Source organism: Cyprinus carpio, chromosome A1, assembly GCF_018340385.1.
Source record: "Cyprinus carpio isolate SPL01 chromosome A1, ASM1834038v1, whole genome shotgun sequence".
Taxonomy (NCBI): domain Eukaryota; kingdom Metazoa; phylum Chordata; class Actinopteri; order Cypriniformes; family Cyprinidae; genus Cyprinus; species Cyprinus carpio.
Window position 1 is genome coordinate 20,576,457 of NC_056572.1, and position 22,873 is coordinate 20,599,329.

At 40.3% G+C, this 22,873-nt stretch overlaps 1 protein-coding gene across 4 annotated transcripts in view; it reads left to right on the forward strand.

Annotated features, from left to right (window-relative positions):
• Window positions 1-22,181, forward strand: part of LOC109095398 (metal transporter CNNM2-like) — a 39,227-nt gene extending 17,046 nt beyond the window's left edge. The window contains exons 2-8 of one of the 4 annotated variants that reach the window (XM_042757304.1): window positions 2,020-2,163; window positions 2,512-2,649; window positions 9,681-9,850; window positions 10,115-10,208; window positions 12,183-12,245; window positions 14,394-14,572; window positions 20,752-22,181. In XM_042757304.1, coding sequence (XP_042613238.1) covers window positions 2,020-2,163; window positions 2,512-2,649; window positions 9,681-9,850; window positions 10,115-10,208; window positions 12,183-12,245; window positions 14,394-14,572; window positions 20,752-20,964 — 1,001 coding nt within the window. In that variant the 3' untranslated portion in view covers window positions 20,965-22,181. The remainder of the gene's footprint in view (window positions 1-2,019; window positions 2,164-2,511; window positions 2,650-9,680; window positions 9,851-10,114; window positions 10,209-12,182; window positions 12,246-14,393; window positions 14,573-20,751) is intronic. The other 3 variants (XM_042757312.1, XM_042757331.1, XM_042757323.1) reach the window with 3 other exon arrangements.
• Window positions 22,182-22,873: the final 692 nt, after the last annotated feature.

The following is a 22,873-nucleotide window of genomic DNA, read 5'->3' on the forward strand; positions in this document are numbered from 1 at the left end:
TATATTTTGTGTTTTGAAGAGAAAATAATGTCATACAGGTTTGAATGACATGAGGGTAAGTGGGTAATAGTCTTAATTTCGTTAACGAAAACTATGACGAAAAATTTTCGTCAACGAGTTTTCCCCTGACGAAAACGAGAGGATAATGAGGTCATTAAACGATAAATGAGACTAAATGAACATGCAGTATCATTGCCGAAAAAAGACGAGACTAAAATGTAGTTTAAAAGAACAAAATCTTTACCAAAACCTTTTTATTTTTGTTGAAAAAAAGTGGAGCCAAAACATTTCAGACTGTTTGCGGTTGCCAGATATCAAGACCTCAAATCCCCCAATCAGAGCTTTTCTGTTAAACGGATACATACTCTTCCTGGCTTTTTGCTTTATGCAATCTAGGAACCATTCACACGCGCTCTCTCTTTGGAGGCACCGTGATCTGAAAACACCAACATATTGTACTGTACAGGGAAGATGGAGTTCAGCAATCTCCATTTTGAGGTATTCTGCTTAAATTAAAGTGTCATTCAGCCAATCTGTGTTCTATCATGGATCTCGACTGAATTGTTTGTGATAGTGGTTGAGGATTGTAACATTACTTACGCAACCTCTGTGCAGAAATAAGTCTTTTTGCCTTTGTTTTAAAAGAGAAACATTAATGCAATTCGGAATTATTGGATTACTATGAGGAATTTCTCTGTTATAATATTTGATAGTAGGTTTTTGTTACGCAAGTTTTCATAAAATAGACAGGGCGAGTGTATATCTGAAGTCTTTGGTGTTTATTTATCTTCTAATTGATATCCTTTTATAAATCTGTACACTAACATTAGATGAGGTCAAATAAACCATGCATACGAGTCGATATTCTGTTGATTTGTGCTTATTGGCTTAACTTCTGATGAAATGTAAAAATAAATTTTCTAAATGACAACAATCATTGCAATTAAAATTGAGTAAAATAATGTATATATAAAAACTAAAAGTTACATTTGACACAGGACTAAGTCTAAATTAAAAATAGCAATACCACAAGTGGGTAAGAATAAATTACGACAGAATTTTCTTTTTGGAGTGAACTATACCTTTAATTTTGATTACATTTTTATGCAGTTAGAAAACACATGGCGTATATATAAATATTCCTTTATAGTCATACGCAAATGTAACAAATGTACATATATAAAATGTCCATATATGAAATATATACATATATGAAAATATGAAAATTGTCATATGAAGTAACAACATTTATGAAACCTATTGGAAATTGGAACATTTTCATATATTTTATATACATAATGCAAACATACATGTATGTTTATGTACAGTATGTGCAATACATTTTTGGACATATGTGTCATGTACATCTATATCCATCCTAAAACCCACCAATACATGTTGATATTATATAAAGAAATATAAAAGATAGACAAAATTACAGAAACGTTTTGTATATAAGTTGTTTTAATAAAGTTGCATATATAAATAAAATATATTGTTGACATATGTGGTTGCCACATACAATAACATATAAAAATCATCATACAAATTTTACTATGGGGATTTTATATAGGTGATAAAGCTTAAATCTTCATCTACCCAGAGAATGTGAAAATTACATATTGCCTTATAGGTAACATGTAAGGTAGGGGTGTCCAAACTCGGTCCTGGAGGGCCACTGTCCTGCAGAGTTTAGCTCCAACTTGCCTCAACACACCTGCCTGGAAGTTTTTAGTATGCCTAGTAAGACCTTGATTAGTTGGTTCAGGTGTGTTTAATTGGGGTTGGAGCTAAACTCTGCAGACACCCCTGATATAAGACAATATCTGTATGGAAATCTGTATTGTATTTTGTATATATAATATTGTATATAGATTTCCATATGGCCATTTTGACATAATTACAAAACACATTGTAAATATATGTGTAAATATTGTTTTGTATGTAAACGGCTTACATTTTTAAAATAAGAATGATTTGCATCTTAACCGACATCTTAACAAATGTATTACTTCTCAGGTAAATCTCACCTGGCAATAGTCCATCGTGTTAACAACGAAGGAGAAGGCGACCCATTCTATGAAGTGCTTGGCATTGTCACCCTGGAGGATGTCATTGAAGAAATCATCAAGTCTGAAATCCTGGATGAGACAGACTTATATAGTATGTGCCATGAAAGTCTTGTGTTTTCTTTATAAAGCAGTTCAGATAGTACATTGTAAAATGAAGTACAGTAACAGCAGCATGGATTTTGTCCTGTATCTAATGAAGTATTAATACATGTATGTTATACAATACAAGCTTGTTAAAATACCTCGCAATGTCTCTTGCTATAGCATTTTTTTTTTTTTATAGTGAAATTTCAACAGATTGTTTCAGCTTTTACTTCTAACTAGCTTAACATTACAAAAACTTTTTAGGTGTCATTGTAAATATACATGTGTAAACATATGAGGCAAGGCATTTTACACAGCACTGAACTTTCTTCCCATCATCCCACTTTTCCGACAGCCGATAACAAATCAAAAAAGAAAATCACGCATCGAGAGAGGAAGCAGGATTTCTCAGCTTTCAAGCACATGGACAATGAGATGAAGGTTAAAATATCACCTCAGCTTCTACTGGCTACTCTGCGTTTCCTAGCAACAGGCAAGTGTACTGCATTGCTGCTTGATTTACCCCAGTGTGTCCTGTGACTGTAGTATGGATAGGGTGCTCACAGTAGAGGAGGAGCTTGGCCAAAGTTTTTTTGTGAAAGTCATGCCATGATGTTGATGTTTTTTTTTTTTTTTTCTGCAATCTAAGGTTTTGCATTTAGAGAGGGGCAACTTGTTTAGGTTAGAGTATAAAAGAATGCCTTTCAGCAAAGAGCTAAGAGAAAAACTAAAAACATCTTTGACACTGGCAGAAGAGCTTTCTCTATCACTTTTTTGTGTGTTTCTGTAAGAAATGAAAAAAAAAAACAATTTGGTGTAGAAGCCACAGTAGAATTGTTGTTAAGGTTTTCTGTTGTCAATGGTTACAGTATGTTGATGTACTGCTTTGACAGATATTTTTTAAAGCCTGGCTGTGGAAACAATTTGATTAAACATGAAATATCATATTAGGTAAAGAACATGCAGTTTGGAGTTGGTAAGATTTTTTAATGTTTTTCAAAGAAGTCTCATCTGCTCGCCAAAGCTGCATTTATACAGCAGAAATACAGTAAAAATACATTTACATTACATTTACATTTAATCATTTAGCAGACGCTTTTATCCAAAGCGACTTACAAATGAGAACAGTAGAAACAATCAGATCAACGAGAACAACAACGGTATACAAGTGCTATGACAAGTCTCAGTTAGTGTAGTACAGAACACGTAGCCAGGGTTTTTTTTTTTTTTTTTTTTTTTATTTTTTTTTTTTTTTTGGGAATATGATAGAAAAGAAAAAAGGTAAGTACTAGTATTAGTTGGTTAAGTGTAGGCGAAAAAGATGAGTCTTTAGATGTTTTTTGAAAATGAGTAAAGACTCAGCTGTTCGAATTGAGATCGGGAGGTCATTCCACCAGCTGGGAGCAGTCCAGGAAAAAGTCCGTGAGAGTGATTTTGAACCTCTTTGGGATGGCAACACAAGGCGTCGTTCACTTGCAGAGCGCAAACTTCTGGAGGGTGCATAAGATTGAACTAGTGAGTTTAGGTAAGTTGGCGCCGTGCCAGTGGTCGTTTTGTAGGCAAGCATCAGTACCTTGAATTTGATGCGAGCGGCTACTGGTAGCCAGTGTAACCTGATGAGGAGAGGAGTAACATGGGCTGTTTTTGGCTCATTGAAGACAACCCTCGCTGCTGCATTCTGGATCAGTTGTAGAGGCTGGATAGTACATGCAGGAAGGCCCGCCAGGAGAGCATTGCAATAGTCCAGTCTGGAGAGAACAAGAGCTTGGACAAGAAGTTGGGTGGATTGCTCTGACAGGAAGGGTCTAATCTTCCTAATGTTGAATAAGGCAAATCTACAGGAGCGGGTCGTTGTAGCAATATGGTCTGTGAAGCTTAACTGATGATCCATCACAAACTCCTAGGTTTCTGGCTGTCCTGGAAGGAGTTATGGTTGACGAACCCAGCTGTATAGAGAAGTTGTGATGAAACGATGGGTTAGCTGGAACCACCAGCAGTTCAGTCTTAGTAAGGTTGAGCTGAAGGTGATGGTCATTCATCCAGCTAGAGATGCCACTCAGACAGGCTGAAATGCGAGCAACTACCGTCGGGTCATCTGGTTGGAATGAGAAGTAGAGTTGAGTGTCATCAGCGTAGCAGTGATAGGAAAAGCCATGCTTCTGAATGACAGATCCTAATGACGTCATGTAGATGGAGAAGAGAAGCGGTCCAAGTACTGAGCCTTGAGGAACCCCAGTAGCAAGTTGTTGTGACTTAGAAACTTCACCCCTCCAAGACACCATGAAGGATCTATCAGACAGGTAGGAGTTAAGCCACTGGAGTGCGGTTCCAGAGATGCCCATCTTTCTGAGGGTGGACAGGAGAATCTGGTGATTAACAGTGTCAAAAGCAGCAGACAGGTCCAGCAAAATGAGTACTGAGGATTTTGAAGCTGCTCTTGCCAGTCGCAGGGCTTCAGTAACCGAGAGCAGGGCAGTCTCAGTTGAGTGGCCACTTTTGAAGCCAGATTGATTGCTGTCCAGGAGGTTGTTCTGTACAAGAAACATAGAGAGCTGGTTGAACACAGCTCGTTCGAGTGTCTTTGCAATGAATGGAATAAGGGATACCGGTCTGTAGTTTTCTAGAAGTGCTGGATTTAGAGATGGTTTCTTCAGCAGTGGACTTACCCGAGCCTGCTTAAATGCTGAGGGAAATGTTCCAGAGTGAAGAGAGGAGTTGATAATGTGAGTAAGTGAAGGTATGACTGAAGAAGAAATCGCTTGAAGGAGGTGAGTGGGGATCGGATCCAGAGGGCAAGTAGTAGGATGACTGGACAGGATAAGTTTGGAAACGTCCGTCTCTGAGAGTGGAGAGAAGGAGGAGAACGAGTGAGCATTAGTCGTTGTGAAGTTATCCTCAGTCTGCGGCGTGGAGAATTGGTCACTGATGGTTCTTGTCTTATTTGTGAAGAAAACTGCAAAGTCATCAGCTGTAAGAGTCGATTGAGGAGGAGGTGGAGGCGGATTAAGAAGAGAAGAGAAGGTTTTGAAGAGTGTCCGAGCGTCACAACAGTTGTTAATCTTGTCGTGGTAATATGATGTTTTAGCAGTGAAGACGTTTGCAGAGAAGGAGGAGAGGAGAGACTGATACACACTGAGGTCGGTAGAGTTTTCTTGATTTAAGCCATTTCCTCTCTGCAGCCCTGAGTTTAGAGCGATGTTCACGGAGTACATCGGACAGCCAGGGGGCAGATGGGGGGGTGGTGCGTGCTGGTCTAGACGACAGTGGGCAAAAGTTGTCCAAGCAGGAGGTCAGAGTGGAACAAAAAGTGTCCGTAGCACTGTTCGTGTCCAGAGCTGAAAACTGCGAGAGTGAAGGAAGTGAGGATGCAACCACAGAGGATAGGCGAGATGGAGAGAGTGAGCGTAGGTTCCGTCGAAAGGTGACCCGCGTTGGAGCGTGTGCCGCTTCAGGAGTAAGTGTTAGATTAGCAGTAATGAGGAAGTGGTCTGAGGTGTGCAGTGGAGTAACTAAAGTGTTGTCCACTGAGCAACAGCGCATGTAGATGAGGTCCAGTTGGTTGCCCGATTTGTGAGTGGCTGTGGTAGAGACTCGCTTGAGATCAAATGAGGCGAGCAGAGTGTTGAAGTCAGCAGCCTGGGGTTTATCTAGGTGGATGTTGAAGTCACCAAGCAGTACCAGAGGAGTACCATCTTCAGGATAATTTGATAGCAGCACGTCCAACTCCTCCAAGAAGTTTCCCAATTGACCTGGGGGACGATAAATGACCACAAAGTGGATTTGAACAGGGTGGGTTACAGTAACAGCATGTGATTCAAATGAACCGTGACCTGTAGGTGGTGGTTGAAGATCAAATTTCCAATCTTTCGATATAAGGAGACCAGTACCTCCACCCCTCCCAGTCGTACGAGGGGTGTGGGAACAAGTCAAATGAGTGGAGAGGGCTGCGGGAGTGGCAGTGTCCTCAGGTTTGATCCAGGTCTCAGTCAGTGCCATGAGGCTGAGACCAGAATGAGTAGCAATAGAAGAAATGAAGTCTGCTTCGTTAACAGCGGACTGGCAGTTCCAGAGACCAAGTGGAATAGAGAGCGTCGGAGTAGAGGTCAGAGGGACAGGCCTTAGATTTGTCAGGCAGGCCTTCCTTCGACGTACATAGCGTGCTCTCCGAGTGTTAGTAGTGATAGTAGAGATCTGAAAGCACATAGTGACTACAAGTGACCAAAATAAGTATTTGCGGAAGAGCTGTATAAAAATTGAAGGGGAGAAAAGCAATACTCAAGTGCCCTGTCGGTGTCCTTGCTCGGTGGAGTCGCGCAGGTAGAGTCGATGGTCTTTACACTCGTTGGTCTTCACACGAGGAGGCTTCACACGAGGGCTGCCGCGACCGCTGCCGCGGTGACACCTACCACTTATATATTTGCCTGATCACCTGTGATTGAAGTCAGCTTGTCACGCCTCTCTATTTAACAGACCGAAACTGTCCAGTCCCGCGATAGGCAAACGCAAAACCAAACGCCACAATTCACACGTAAGACACACAGTGATTAAAGCAAAGTTTCCCTAGCAACGATAATCACGCAGTACTCTAATGAGAAAACGAGGCAAAAACACTTACAAACTGCTGTCCTTCTCTGTCGCTCGACTGTTTCTTCTGACAGGCGTTTACAAAAACAGCTCTTTAAGTACTTTTTACCGGCTTACTGGCTATTGTCACGCCTCTCTATTTAACAGGCCAGACGAAACTGTCCAGTCCCGCGATAGGCAAACGCAAAACCAAACGCCACAATTCACACGTAAGACACACAGTGATTAAAGCAAAGTTTCCCTAGCAACGATAATCACGCAGTACTCTAATGAGAAAACGAGGCAAAAACACTTACAAACTGCTGTCCTTCTCTGTCGCTCGACAGATTCTTCTGACAGGCGTTTACAAAACAGCTCTTTAAGTACTTTTTACCGGCTTACTGGCTATTGTCACGCCTCTCTATTTAACAGACCGAAACTGTCCAGTCCCGCGATAGGCAAACGCAAAACCAAACGCCACAATTCACACGTAAGACACACAGTGATTAAAGCAAAGTTTCCCTAGCAACGATAATCACGCAGTACTCTAATAAGAAAACGAGGCAAAAACACTTACAAACTGCTGTCCATATCAATCTATATACCTATACATAGTAACACTAAACATTTTTATTACCAAACTAGATTAAAAAGTTTGTAGACAAACTTTAAGTTGGCTTGAAAAAGCCTAGCTAGAAAGTTTGAAAAAGTTTAAAAAGCTTGCAATCTGAAAGTTTTCAGTTTGAAGTAGTTTGAAAGTTCAAATAGTTTTAAAGATTAAAGTTTGAATGTTTTCAAGGCAATACAGTCTATCAGAAAAACATATAGGTATAAAACATTTTTAGCATGATTAGCATGTTACTAACATGTTGCTAGCATGATTCTAGCATTATTAGCATGTTACTAGAATGATGCTATCATGTTTCTAGCATATTTAGAACGTTACTAGCATATTGTTAGCATGATTAACAAGTTGCTTGCACATTTCTAGCATGATTAGCATGTTGCTAGCATGTTGTTAACATGTTTCTAGCATGATTAGCAAGTTACTAGCATGTTGTTAGCATGTTTTTATGCTAATCCAGCCAAAACCACTTGATTCAGTAAAAAACAGCTAAGACCAGCCTGGTTTGCTAAAAAAGTGGCCAAAACAACTTTAAAACCAGCTAGGGAGACCAGCCAAAGTGGTCAATCAGCTTAGGCTGGTTTTAGCCTGGGTTTTTTTTCTTTTTTTTTTTCTTTTTTTTTTTTTCAGCAGGGAGTTGTTAAGCTTTGCTATAGACAGCTTAAATGCACCGTCTTGTTATATAAAAGTTTTCACTCCCTCAATGAAAGTCTATGGGATTGTAGGTGGTTTTGATAGTCTGGTTTACGTTTATCAGTTAGAAAAGATGTAGCAACCCGAGTCAGGCCAGTCTGAAGTTCTGACCCAAGTTTGGTGGTTATAGCTTTAAACCGTCTAGGAGGAGATAAATTTTAAAATTTGGTCTCAGAAGAAGAAGTTTAAATTGGATTTCAGCTTCTTTTTTCAAGCCAACTTAATAAAAATACTGTTTTCTAGTGTAATATATTGTAAAATGTAATTTATTCCTGCGATGCAAAGCTTTCATTTTTCAGCAGCCATTACTCCAGTCTTCAGTGTCACATGATCCTTCAGAAATCATTCTAATATGCTGATGTGTTGCTCAGTAAACTTTTCTTATTATCTGCTTGTTAAGTCATGAGGTAAGAAAGGTTTTGAACCCAAGCCTCTTATTGTTTCACTTAAGAATTCTGTCTCAACAGCCATTTATGAGCACTTTTATACATATTACACATTTAAGCTAAGCATGTAAAAATATGTATATTTGTACCATTATTAATGTATATTAGAACTATTTGTTGTTTTCTTGTGGAATCTGATGGAGCATTTGGAAATTTGGAAATTTCTAAACATCTTTACTGTCACTTTTGGTCAATTTAATGCACTTTCTTTCAATTTAATGTCACTTTTGAACAGTTTAATTTCTTTACTAAATAAAATTATTACCTTTTTAAATATCTCTTACTGACCTCAAACTTTTGAATGCTGGTTTAAATAAAATAACAAATATCTTTTTACATGCAAACAGTAAAAATATATAAATATATAAACCAACACCTAAGCAGCATTCTTGTAAATCTCAGCAGTTCTTCAACATGTTCAATGTTCTTATGATTCTCTCTAACTACCACATTTTGTTTCATAATTTACATGTCTCTTAAAAACTTTTTATTTTTCAAATCAAATAATGTCATTTTTGATAAAACAAATGCAACCTTGCAGAGCATAAGCGAAAAATTATGAGTGGTAATGTATGTTATGTTTTTTATAATTGCTGATTCTTGCATTCTTGCAGAACTGTTCAGGCATTTGGCACAACCTCCTACAAGTCCCTTTGCTTTATTGTTTATCAAGCCGCTGTTAAAAGGTCCCAAGGGTGGTTGTGTATAATAGATATAAAAAGGGCATGCCAAACATATTCTGAGTGGTGTTCCCCTTTAAACCTAATGCCAGGATTTAGAGAGAAATTTCCCGTTGTGGCTTACGCTAATCATTTATTAACAAATACAATACTTACAATACTACAATTGCCTTCCCTGGTCAAGGAGAGATCAGCTGCCAGATTACACAGATACTGTAAACGGAACAATGTTACAATTAGTTATTTAGCAAAATACAAACATCATAATGGACAAATATTAAATATTCAGAGAAACTTTCATGCACACAATTGAAAGCGTTAACTGGAATAACAAAAAAAAAAAAAGTATAAGCTTTACCCAAGGTTTACTAATATACCGTGTGATGTTTTGAAACCTGAAAATGCGATATTACCTTTACCCATGGTTTAGAATGGCCCTGAGTTAACAATTTCAAGTGCAAAACCCCCACAGGAACAGGAAGATGATGATCATGCCATGTCTCCTTTTGCTTTACAGAAGTAGAAGCATTTAGTCCAAGCCAGATGTCCGAAAAGATCCTTCTACGTCTCCTCAAGCACCCCAACGTCATCCAGGAGCTCAAATATAATGAGAAGAATAAGAAGGCCATCGAACATTACCTCTTCCATCGCAACAAGCCCGTGGACTATTTCATCCTCATTCTGCAGGTCAGCTTGGTTGTTTGGTCCAGGGTTGCAGAAGGCATAGAGAGAAGGGATTGAGGTTATTAGCCTAGAACAAGCTGGGATTTTCACAAGTATTTAACACGCGCAACCAAGTTTCAACTAATGTAATGTGAAAGAAGAATATTGTAGTGAGTATTGTGAAAGACAGCCTTGCTTCTAAAACTGTATAACTGTATCTTCTTGAAGTTGCTTAAAAAAACGGTTCCTATATTGAACGCCTGATATTCAATGTGATCTGTTCTCTAAGGGAAGGTGGAGGTGGAGGCAGGGAAGGAGGGAATGAAGTTTGAAGCTGGGGCTTTCTCCTCGTATGGGATGATGGCTCTCACCGCTACTCCAGGTAAGCACAACTAAATCCAAATGTCTTCCATTTTATTGATTGAAACCCAATTTGAATACTTATACTAAGAATGAAAAGTATAAACTCACCCAAAAATAAAAAAAAAATAAACATACTCAACAACACCAAAATGATCAATCATTATTGATAAATCTATAAACCCAGCTCAGTCCCAAAAATAAAAAATGTACCCATCCTCAGGCCATCCAAGATATAGATGAGTTTGTTTCTTCATTCAAAAAAATTTTGATAAATCTAACATCACATCACCACCACACGATCCTCTGCAGTGAATGGGTGCCGTCAGAATGAGAGTCTAAACAGCTGATAAAAAATCACAATTCCACACGACTCAAGTCCATCAATTGTGCCAGTCTAACAGGTCTTGTGAAGTGAAAAGCTGCAAGTTTGAAACAAACACATCAAGACATTTCTCATTCTGGCGGCACTCATTCACCATAGAAGATCCACTGGTGAGCAACAAACTTATCTACATCTTGGATGGGTGAGTAGATTTTTATCTCATTTAAATTTTTGAGTGAACTGTTCCTTTAAGAAATAATACTGCAATGCAAAATTGTCTTGATACCACATTGTACACCCACATACCCTGCAATAGTGCAGAAGGCTGTGGGCTGTATTAGTCCAAAAAGTATGCGGGGATGCATACTTTGAAGATCCACAGGAAGCGGAGCCTCATTCTGGCACCTTTGACATACTATTTTCATTCTATTATGATTTGAAACTCACTAGTCCCTGTCAGACATTATTGTGACTCAGACACTATATCAGAATATATTAGAAATTCAGAAGAATAACAGCGCGTCTCAAAAGGTCTCTTTCCAGAGGTCAAATGTCATTGTATTTTTTTTTTTAAAGTACTGATTCTGTAATCTTTAAGGGCAGGCAAAATGATGTAAAATAGTACATTAGTGGAAGAAGAGAAGTCTGTGAAATGATCAAGATTCTGCTATAATCTTATTTCACAGTACACATATTTGTGCAGGATATGTTTGTACATATGAGAGAAATGCAGCCAGCAATACAGAGTGGGATGTGTCTTATTTTAAAATGCTTTTTAAGAAAATGTGACGTGACAAGATGGATGGATGGAACTGTTATTGCTATAAGTTATAATAAACAATTATTTTGCCAACTCTTATAGTTTAGAAGACATACTCCATATAGTCAAGCAACTTAACAACCACAACATACTGCCACTGATATGCAGCATTTGTATATCAAATGTGACCCATCTTGTGCATTTTCTAATGTTAGCAGTACTGTTTTGAGTAAATTTGTAAGCAGATGTTTATGGACTGATGCCAGCATTATAATTCATTTGATATGAATAATAACATCTTTTGGTTTGTGGAAAAGAAAGCAATAATCAAATGAAACGAAGCGACTTTCATTTTTGAAGTATTTTAAAACACTGGATTATATATATATAGCCAACATATGTTGTCATGATATAAAATTATTCCAGAGGTCCTGTGACTGGTGACTTTTTGCTAATATAAATCCTAGTTCTTTCACTATTATATTCTTCTGCTTCATATTTTTTGATCCAACTAAACATAAAAAGAACATAAAAGTCTTTGGGGAAAGCATCCACCAGCTCAACAAATTATGTTGAACAGTTTTAGCTCAATCAGAAATTTGTAGGAGTTGAATATTCTGCCAAATGTTAACCATGTGCTACAAGTTTAGGGGAATACAACAGAACATAGGTGACCTCTGGTGGTGAAACATAGGCCTACATTAATACTTAAAGTGCTTTGTTATGGGGAAAAGATAATATTTTCTCTTTTTTTCCCCCAGATTAAAATAAGTGGTAGTTAGTGATTTTCTCCACTCCTTGATATTTCAGTCCTGTCCACTTCAGTTCTACCTTTCAGTCACCTTGTAGTTTTGTTTCCAACCTTCTTGTGATGCATTTCTCTTCCTCATACTCTTTATTCTTCTCTGTAGTTCCTTTCTCCCTGTCTCGTACCTTTGTGGTCAGTAGGGCCCAGTCTGTTGCTGGATCTCCAGGTATAGTTAAACCAACATGCTTTACAAGTCATATTATCCTTGTTATGGCCTAAATTCAGTTTCGTTGCATTTTGTCCAGTTAAAGTAATGTCAAAATCATTTTTGACTAATCAAACAATGGAAAGGTCAGACATCTGTCTGTGACTCATTGTAAATCATGCCGCTTGTTACAGTAAACCCACAGAATCCCTCCCACACATTTTTACTTCACAGGCCTCCTAGAGTAAAGGGCGACAGCGGGGCCATACGCACACACACAGACACACACACATGCACACACATACTGTTCCCTGCTCTCACATACCTCATGCTGACTGCCAGCATGTAGGGTTCAGAGTCGGGCCCCTTCAGGCCAGCATTGGAGCCTTGAACTAAAGACGTGGTGGCTCCCTCACTCCACTCACACATCCAAACACGGATTACATACATTCCAACCAAATTTTGGAATTAACACACCCCCACTGTTGAAACCTTTGTGTGTATACATGTGTATGCGTGTTTATTTGTTAGAGGAAGAAAGAAAGCGTAAATGTATGTGCTGGAGTGCGAACATGTGCATATTTCAGTGTCTGTTAGCTGGTGTTAGTGTGGGCGAGGGAGGATAATGTTTGTGTGTGTGTGCACTTGTAAATTTCCCCGCTCTTTATGAAGTGGAAAACATAAGCTGTGTTTAATTAAAATCAAGCCAGTCTTCACTTTGAAAGCTCTTAGGCTTTTTATCATACTCTTGCCAGCGGCAACACTTTACATACATGAAACACCCCTTCATAACTAGCGGAGCTATTATTGAGTTCTAAAAGGCTGTTACAAGCTATTATAAAATAATTATATAATATGTTTCTCTATAAAGTTGGATTTGAGTGTCTAGTCACTAAATGATTTAGAGTACTAAAAAACCATAAACATCTACATATATGCACTGCTGTTCAAAAGTTTTGGGTCTGTAATATTTTTTAATGTTTTTGAAAGAAGTCTGTTTTGCTCACCAAAAGTATTTATTTGGTCAACAATACAGTACTATTGTTAAACATATTATTACAGTTTAAAATATCTCATTTGTGATGAAATGAACATTTTGTCATTAATCACTTACCTCCATGTCGTTCCAAACCCGTAAAAGCTTTGTTTGTCTTCGGAACTCAATTTAAGATATTTTGGATGAAAATTGGGAGGACTGTGACTGTCCCGTAGACTGCCAAGCAAATAACAGTGTCAAGGTCCATAAAAGGTATGAAAGTTGTAGTCAAAATACTCCATCTGTCATCAGACGTGCAATCTGGATTATATGAAGCAACGGGAACACTTTTTGTAAGCAAAGAAAACAAAAATAACGACTTTATTCAACAATTCCTTTGTCAACAGTCTCCTCCATATCACAGTGCATCCTTGTGGCGCGGATGACACAGTAGAGCATACACAGCATACAGTGACAATGAGAGAAACAGAGGAGACTGTTGACAAAGGAATTATTGAATAAAGTAGTTATTTTTGTTTTCTTCGCTTACAAAAAGTGTTCCCGTTGCTTCATATAACCCAGATTGCACGTCTGATGGCAGATGGAGTATTCTGACGACGACTTTCATACCTTTTCTGGATCGTGACACTGTTATTTGCTTGGCAGTCTATGGGACAGTCACAGGCCTCCCGGTTTTCATCCAAAATATCTTAAATTGTGTTCCGAAAACAAACAAAGCTTTTATGGGTTTGGAACGACATGGGGGTAAGTGATTAATGACAAAATTTTCATTTTGGGGTGGAGTATCCCTTTAAGATGCTGATTTGTCGATGAAAAAAACCATTTCTTATTATCAATGTTGTAAACAGTTGCTCTGCTTCAAATTTTTGTAGAAGCCATGACACAATATTTTCAGAGAAATAGTGTACTTTTAAACAAGTTTGAAACACACCCCTGTTGTATGATAGGTCAGACAAACAAATAGCCCCACCCCCAACTCACACCATTGGTTGAGCAATTGTTGCTACATCAGGCTGGTCAAACAAGAAGTCAGATAATTAATATTCGTGAGCAAGGCTGATAAGTTTTACAGAGCTCCTCCTCTATTTTGAGATCATTTCTGCACCCCATGATTGTATGTTTGTTTTTTCATGATTAATAAAATAATGATGCTTTCCTTTTTTCCTGTGCAGAAAACAAATCGCCCCCTCGGTCATTTGGACTGAACCATTCTGACTCGTTAAATCGTAGCGAGCGGATTGAAGCCATCACACCGTCACTGGGCAGCAGTAACCACCAGCTCAATGCCTTCTTGCAGATATATGTGCCGGACTATTCTGTCAGAGCTTTGTCGGACGTACAGTATATTAAGGTAAAGAGAACACGCACGCTCACTTGCAAGTTTCTGTACATTTTCTTGTCATTACAACCAAGATACCCAAAACAAAATCTGTGTAATTCTTCAGAAGCCATTTTTTGATACCATTGTGGTGCCCATTGTGGGGCTTGGGGTTCCAACTGTGGCCTACTGGCTGGGGCTCAGTTGTAAACCAGTGGCTGTGGCTCAATGGCAAATGTGGATTTGAATTAGAACCAAGATGGCGGCGCGTCCACACGCAGCGGCTTCTCTCTGTCCCGACAGAACGGTGTTTTCGTGTTTTTTGTCTTGTGAGTCGCAGTGTTTTTGTACGTCGTCATCGCGTCTATCTGTCTTTAAGCGCGCATACAGTCGTGAGTTTCTGCTGGATGTCGGCAGAGCCGCATTTTTAGAGTTAAACTCCGCGCACGCGGAACAGCTGCGGGCCATCGGACTACTCCGGAGGCCTACATCATCACCGACCCCCACTACTGCATCTCGTCCACAGCGGAGGCGCCACAAGCGGCGTGAGAGGAAGCAGAAGAGGGGTAAGCGCGGAGGTATCCGGGCTAGGCTAACGGCTAACCCACACAAGCCATCTATCCCCACCGTCGTACTGGCTAACGTACGCTCTTTGGACAATAAACTGGACTACATCCGATTACTACGTTCAACTCAGAGGACTGTAAGAGACTGTTGTGTGTTTGTATTCACGGAAACATGGCTCAGTGACAGCGTTCCGGACTGCGCCATTCAGCTCGACCAGCTGACGTGCTATTGAGCAGACAGAGCTCTCGTCGCGGGAGGAAAAACCCGCAGCGACGGGCTTTGTGTTTACATCAATGACGCGTGGTGCCGCAATGCTGTTGTGATCTGCAAACACTGCTCACCCCTGGTGCAGTTTATGATTATTAAGTGCCGGCCGTTCTATCTGCCGAGGGAATATACTGCCATACTGCTTGTTTCGGTTTACATTCCCCCGAACAACAACAACAGCAACAGGAACGATGCACTAAATGAACTGTACCAGCACATCAGTGAGCAGCAGACAGCACACCCCGATGCTTTTCTCATCATAGCTGGGGATTTCAACCATGCTGACTTAAAGAGTGTGTTTCCAAAAATACACCAACTCATTAACTTTCCAACAAGAGGTAAAAATATCTTAGACTTTGTTTACACCACACAGAGAGGAGCTTACAAAGCCCTCCCCCTCCCCCACCTCGGTGCCTCAGACCACATCACTGTCATGCTAATGCCTGCATACAGACCGCTCTTGTTAAAGTCGCTAAACCAGTTCAGAAACAGATTCAAGTGTGGCCAGAAGGGTCGTCTGACGCTCTTCAGGACTGCTTTGATACAACTGACTGGAATATGTTTAAGCAGGCTGCCACTTATAATAACTCCACTGACCTCCAGGAGTACTCGGAGACTGTCACTGCCTACATCACCAAGTGTATTGAGGATGTAACAGTCACAAAAACCATTACTGTCTGGGCCAACCAGAAGCCGTGGATGACAGGGGAAGTCTACAGACTCCTGGAGACGCGGAACGCTGCCTTCAGAGCTGGAGATGAAGGGGGCCTGAGAACAGCCAGGGCCAACCTATCCCGCGGCATCAGAGAGGCTAAGAGACAGTACTCCAGGAGGATAGCCCATCGTTTCAGTGACAGCAGAGACACTCGGAGCCTGTGGCAGGGGATACAGACCATTACGGACTACAAGCCCCCACAGCAGACCTGTGACAGCAACATCTCTCTGCTGAACGAGCTGAATACCTTCTTCGCTCGCTTTGAGGCACAAAACAGCTCCACTGCACAGAAGACTCCACCTCCTCCCAGTGACCAGGTGATGATGCTGACCCCGGACAGCTTGAGGAGATCCTTCAGCAGGATCAATGCACGCAAAGCTCCGGGTCCTGACAACATTCCCGGGCGTGTACTGAGAGACTGTGCAGCAGAACTCTCTGATGTTTTCACAGACATTTTCAACATCTCACTGAGTCAAGCTGTTGTTCCCACATGCTTCAAAGCTACCACCATCATTCCAGTCCCGAAGAAGCCATCTCCATCATGCTTCAATGACTACCGTCCTGTTGCACTTACTCCCATCCTCATGAAGTGCTTCGAACGGCTAGTCATGCACCACATCAAGTCTGCCCTCCCCCCCTCCCTGGACCCATTCCAGTTTGCATATCGGTCCAACCGGTCGACCGATGATGCCATCTCAACTACCCTCCACTCAGCACTCACACATCTAGAGAAAAAAGACTCATACGTCAGAATGCTGTTCATAGACTTCAGTTCAGCATTCAACACAATCATCCCTCAACAGCTCATTCACAAACTGGTCGAGCTGGGGCTCAACACTTCGCTGTGCAACTGGCTGTTAGACTTTCTGACTGGAAGACCTCAGGCAGTACGTGTCGGCAGCAACACATCCAGCACCATCACACTGAACACTGGGGCCCCCCAAGGATGTGTGCTGAGCCCCCTCCTCTTCACTCTGCTGACCCACGACTGCACACCGTCACACAACTCCAACCTCTTCATTAAGTTTGCGGATGACACGACTGTGGTGGGTCTCATTAGCAACAGAGATGAGACAAACTACAGGAGCGAGGTGAGCCGCCTGGCCGGGTGGTGCACTGACAACAATCTCTCTCTGAACGTGGAGAAGACGAAGGAGATTGTTGTTGACTTCAGGAGAGCGCACACTCAGCATGTTCCTCTGACCATCAACGGTGCGACTGTGGAGAGAGTGAGCAGCACCAAGTTCCTGGGTGTGCACATCACAGAGGACCTCTCCTGGACCGACAACACTGCAGCACTGGCCAAGAAATCACAGCAGCGTCTCTACTTCCTCCGCAAACTGAGGAGAGCCAGAGCCCCACCCCCCATCATGTACACCTTCTACAGAGGCACCATCGAGAGCATTCTGACCAGCTGCATCACTGTGTGGTATGGCGCCTGCAACGCGTTCTGCCGGAAGACTCTGCAACGCATAGTGAGAGCAGCTGAGAAGATCATTGGTGTCTCTCTCCCCTCCCTCCAGGACATTTATGGAACCCGTCTCACTTGCAGGTGATCCCACTCACCCGTCACACAGCTTCTTCAGTCTGCTGCCATCAGGGAGGAGACTGCGGAGTCTCCAGGCCAGGACCAGCAGACTGAAGGACAGCTTCATCCATCAGGCTGTCAGGAAGCTGAACTCGCTCCCGAACTTGCCCCCCCGTCCCTCTTCTGCCTCAGGCACCACTGAACTATGAACCCCCTCTCCCCCCCCCAGATCCCACATCTCCAGGTCCTTCCACCCCCCCTCCCTCTAACATACGATGACATGCACCAGTCACTTTGTGCAGCAGTGGTCTGCTCACTACCTCATTCACCATGGAACTGACATCATTCTACCTCCTCATCAGTCAGTTTAATAAAATAACTGCTCTGAGCCCTTTGTCACTTTGTCACTTTTAATCAGACTGAATAAGCTATTTTTTTATGCACTAAAAATATTTTTATCTGTACTGTTTGTTCACTGGCTTACACTCAATCTACCATGTGCCTTGCGCTGCTTTTATTTAACCTTATTTTTATTTTATTTTTTCTATTATGTCTTTTTTACATTCCCTTATTGTATAGTTTTATCTTATATTTTATATTTGACCTAGATTTTTAGGCTCTACTGTTCGTGTTATCTGTATGCACCGGGGGTCTGAGAGTAATGCAATTTCGATTCTCTGTATGTATGTACTGTACATGTGGAAGAATTGACAATAAAGCAGACTTGACTTGAATGTTGGCTCTGGGACAGACGTGGATTTGGGCACTGGGTAGGGTCTGTGGCAGATGGAGACATGGGTTCTTGGTGGTCATGGACATTGGGTCTATGGGGCTATGGAATGAGCTCTCTTAGAAAAAAAATAAAAAACATTCCAAAAAGATGGTTTCCATAGCAATTCCATAAAATAATCCTTTTAGGCTCCCAAAGAAACCTTTCATTGAAAAAAAAAAAAAAAAAAAAAAAAAAAAAAAATTCTCAGTGTAGAGAACATTTTAATAATCGGAAGAACCCTTTCCCTCTATAGAATCTTTTTTTGCAATGGAAAGTTTCCATGGATGTTCAAAGATCTTCATGGAAAAATTGTCCGTTTACACCTGATATTAAGATGTACTTTGGTTGATTGGATCACAAGTAGACGAGGGAGATACATTTCTATTTCTTTTCTGCTGTATTAATCCAAACTACTTGCTTAAAAATTATAGAAATAACAGTTGTCACTCTATATCTCCCAATAATATCTTAGTAAGAGAATATTTAAATGCTTGGTTGGATCAGAACCATGGCATACTCGGCCATGGTAAAGTGGCTTCATAGAGGCAGGATTAACAAGGTCCTTTATAATTTCAATCTGATATACAGTAAAACACTTTATGTGGTTATGAAGCAGTAAAAAACTATACTGGGCATGTTTTTTAAGGGTAAGAAAGAAGAATGGACGATGTACAGATTGATTTAAAATTCCAAAATAAAAGACAACAGAAACAGTGGACCAATTTCTCATTTCCAGGTTCTCCGAAGTGGAAGTCATCATAATTGGGTAAACTTCTGTAGTAGTGAATGGAAACTACAACAAATATTATTTTTATGACCACATTGGTCAGCAGAAAGAAAGATGTCAAATTTGCTGCCACTCCCTCAGCCATTGTATTAGAAACTCTCTTTTTTTAATGAAAATAAAATACTTTGCTAGAATTACAATGGTAATATCTGTGGAAATGTGGCATCAGTAGGTGCTTTTCCATTACTCTTCAAATTGTGCAAATTGAAATTGCGAATTGAAAATATGCCTGGTGGAAACAAAAACGCCCATATATCGCAAAAAAAAAGTTTTTATGCTCACATGAGGTGCTTTTTCAAGCAATGTGAAAAAGGACTAATTCGCAAAACTACAATGGAAACGTTTTTTCCGCATTAACAGGTCATATTGCGTAAGTAAAAAGTCATATGATCATTCCTCAATGTACTATAACCTACAAGAAACACTTAATATGTGGCTGCTCTCAAGTATAAGGGGCTTTCCCTGCCATTAATGCTTAGGCTATTTGCACTACACGTCTGCAGCGCGTTACGGCTCCGAAACGGCCACCGGAGCTGATCGTGGCCGCTCTAGTTAAAGGGATACTCCACCCCAAAATGAAAATTTGGTCATTAATTACTTACCCCCATGTCGTTCCAAACCTGTAAAAGCTCTGTTTGTCTTCGGAACACAATTTAAGATATTTTGGATGAAAACCTGGAGGCTTGAGACTGTCCCATAGACTGCCAAGTAAATAGCAGTGTCAAAGTCCAGAAAAGGTATGAAAGTCTTCATCAGAATACTCCATCTGCCATCAGACGTGCAATCTGGGTTATATAAAGTGACAGGAACACTTTTTTTTGTTAACGGTGTTACCAGTTGCGCCATGGCACATCTGAGAAGCTGTTCTCCACGCTGCTTCTGTCAAGATACGCGCATATGCCTCCTTCAGTTAAATATAATGGCTAGTGTAGCCAAAATCCCATCAAAATCTGTTGCCATGACTTATTGCAGAAGAAAAAAAATACGTTTTAGTCACATAACATCGGTTAATGGAAATGCCGTCATTTCGCAATTCTTTTTTATCGACATTTATAAAATATCGCCAAAGTTTTGCACAAATTTGTAATGGAAAGGTGCCTAGTGATACATCTGTGAAAAGGGGCCGTCCATAAATGGGGGAAGTCGTGGCCTGATGGTTAGAGAGTTTGACTCCTAACCCTAAGGTTGTGGGTTCGAGTCTCAGGCCGGCAATACCACGACTGAGGTGCCCTTGAGCAAGGCACCGAACCCCCAACTGCTCCCCACGCGCTGCAGCATAAATGTCTACCCACTGCTCCGGGTGTGTGTTCATGGTGTGTGTCTGTTTGTGTTCACTGCTGTGTGTGTGCACTTTGGATGGGTTAAATGCAGAGCACGAATTCTGAGTATGGGTCACCATACTTGGCTGTATGTCACGTCACTTTCACTTTCATAAATGAGACAAAATTTCAAGATAAAAGTTCTACTAAAGAATGAAAAATTGTTACAACCGGTTTATTCACCTTGTTTTGGTTATTTACATTTGTCTTAACCCATTTGGTTTTTCGTTACCCCCTTTTCTGTGTCTTATTGACAGGTAACGCGCCAGCAGTATCAGAACGCCGTCATGGCATCACGCATGGACAAGACGCCACAGTCCTCAGAGAGCGAGTACACCAAAATCGAAATGACTTTGACAGAGCTCCATGACGGAGTGACAGATGAAACTACCACTCTGTTCAACCAGACACAGAACTGCGTGGCCCACAACAAGACGAACCACACAGACCACAGCGAGGGGACCATCTAGCCCTCAGTGGGGTGGTGGAGCGAAGCGGATAGCAGAACCCTGGAGCTGCTCACCACCCCAAACCACTGTAATCTGGTAGAGCAGTACTACCACGGCCTGAGCTTGGGTTGACCCAAGGAGAAATGGGACAGTCCAGTGACCCGGTCCAGTCCCATTCATTCGGATAAACCACAGCGTTTATGTCCCCCAGACCAAAGAGTTTGGAGGATGGACAGTTTTTCTCCAGCTACACTCAAACTGCCCCGTGATGCTCACTAACACAAAAGAAATACTCCAGGCAGATGCTGTAATAGGGTTAATCAAAGACTGTTCCGAATATTGCTTTGAAGGAAACCATGAACCATGAACCAAGAGCATTTTACTCACATATTTATTTATTTTGTATGCGTTTGTACATACGTGCATGTCTGAGGATATAATTGTCGGCACATTGCAAACACCTGTCTGTAAATTGTGCATGTGTATGTGTGTGCCTCTATGAGTGTCACTGATATCATGCACATGCTATATATACATCACTGTATATGTACCGGTGAGGGTCTTTTACATGTATATTTCAGAAATGATTATTTTTATTGTTCTAAATCTGGTATATCCCACAGTACCTTTTACACCTTTTTAAAAAAATGAATCGTTATATTGCTTTTAAAAAAAAATCATATTAATTTTTAACAAGTGCAATGAAACATTTTATTTAAAAGATGATTTATCATGATTACTGTATTGTAAATTATAGTTCTATGTGTATGCATTTATTGTATCGCATTTGTATATTTGTTCTGAGACATTTTGGATTCAATTCAAAGGATGAACAGGTCCTATTTGTCTGCTTTAAAATGTTAATTCTATCAAAGGCACAATAACTTTACATTTAAAGCTGAAGGCAGTCTTATTTAAATGAAACCATAGACCTGTCAGGACTTTATGCAAGGGAGAATCGATATGCATTTGTGCGATTCCTAACTGAATCCAGGCAGTAACAAAGTGAGTCTTTACCACATCATTAAAACAACTACTACATTAAATTGTTCTACCCATCATACATCTGTGAGAAAGGTGCCATAGTGTTTAAATGGCTGTACTTGTGTGTATTACCTTTATGTATATAATGTTGACTTTATTTATATGAACACTGGAAACTCCTGCTATGCATACATCTGTATTTAGAAGTATAGTAAGTTTTTTTTAAATAAATAGTTCACTCAAAATGAAAATTTGCTGAAAATGTACTCATGCTCTGGCCATCCAAGATGTAGATGAGTTTGTTACTTCATGGAAACAGATTTAAAGAAATTTACCAATGGATCCTCTCCAGTGAATGGGTGCCGTCAGAATGAGAGTCCAAACAGCTGATAAAAACATCACAATAATTCTCAAGTAATACACACAAGCCCAGTCCATCAGTTAATGTCTTGTGAAGCGAAAAGCTGTGATATTATCCATATATTGCTTTCTCCAAGTGAAAAAGTTGTCTTGTCTGAGTCAGGAGAGAAATATGCATAGATCAAGCACAGTTTCCATGGAAAAAACAGTCTGAAACAAATATGTAGGTTGGATTTTTATGTGGGAGTTCAATGGGAGTGAATTTTACTGGAGACAGCAATATTATGGATTATGGACTATTATTTTGGCCAGAAGTAATGGTTTTAAATAAAAAAAAAATAATGTTGATGGATTTGTTTTTTACAAACACACAGCTTTTCACTTCACAAGACATGAATTGATAGACTGGATTATTGTGATGTTTTTATAAGCTGTTTGGACTCTCATTCTGACGGCACCCATTCATTGCAGAGGATCCATTGATGAGCAAGTGATGTAATGCTACATTTCTCCAAATCTGTTCCCATGAAGAAATTAACTCATCTTGGATGGCCTGAGGTTGAGAACATTTTCAGCAAACTTTTAT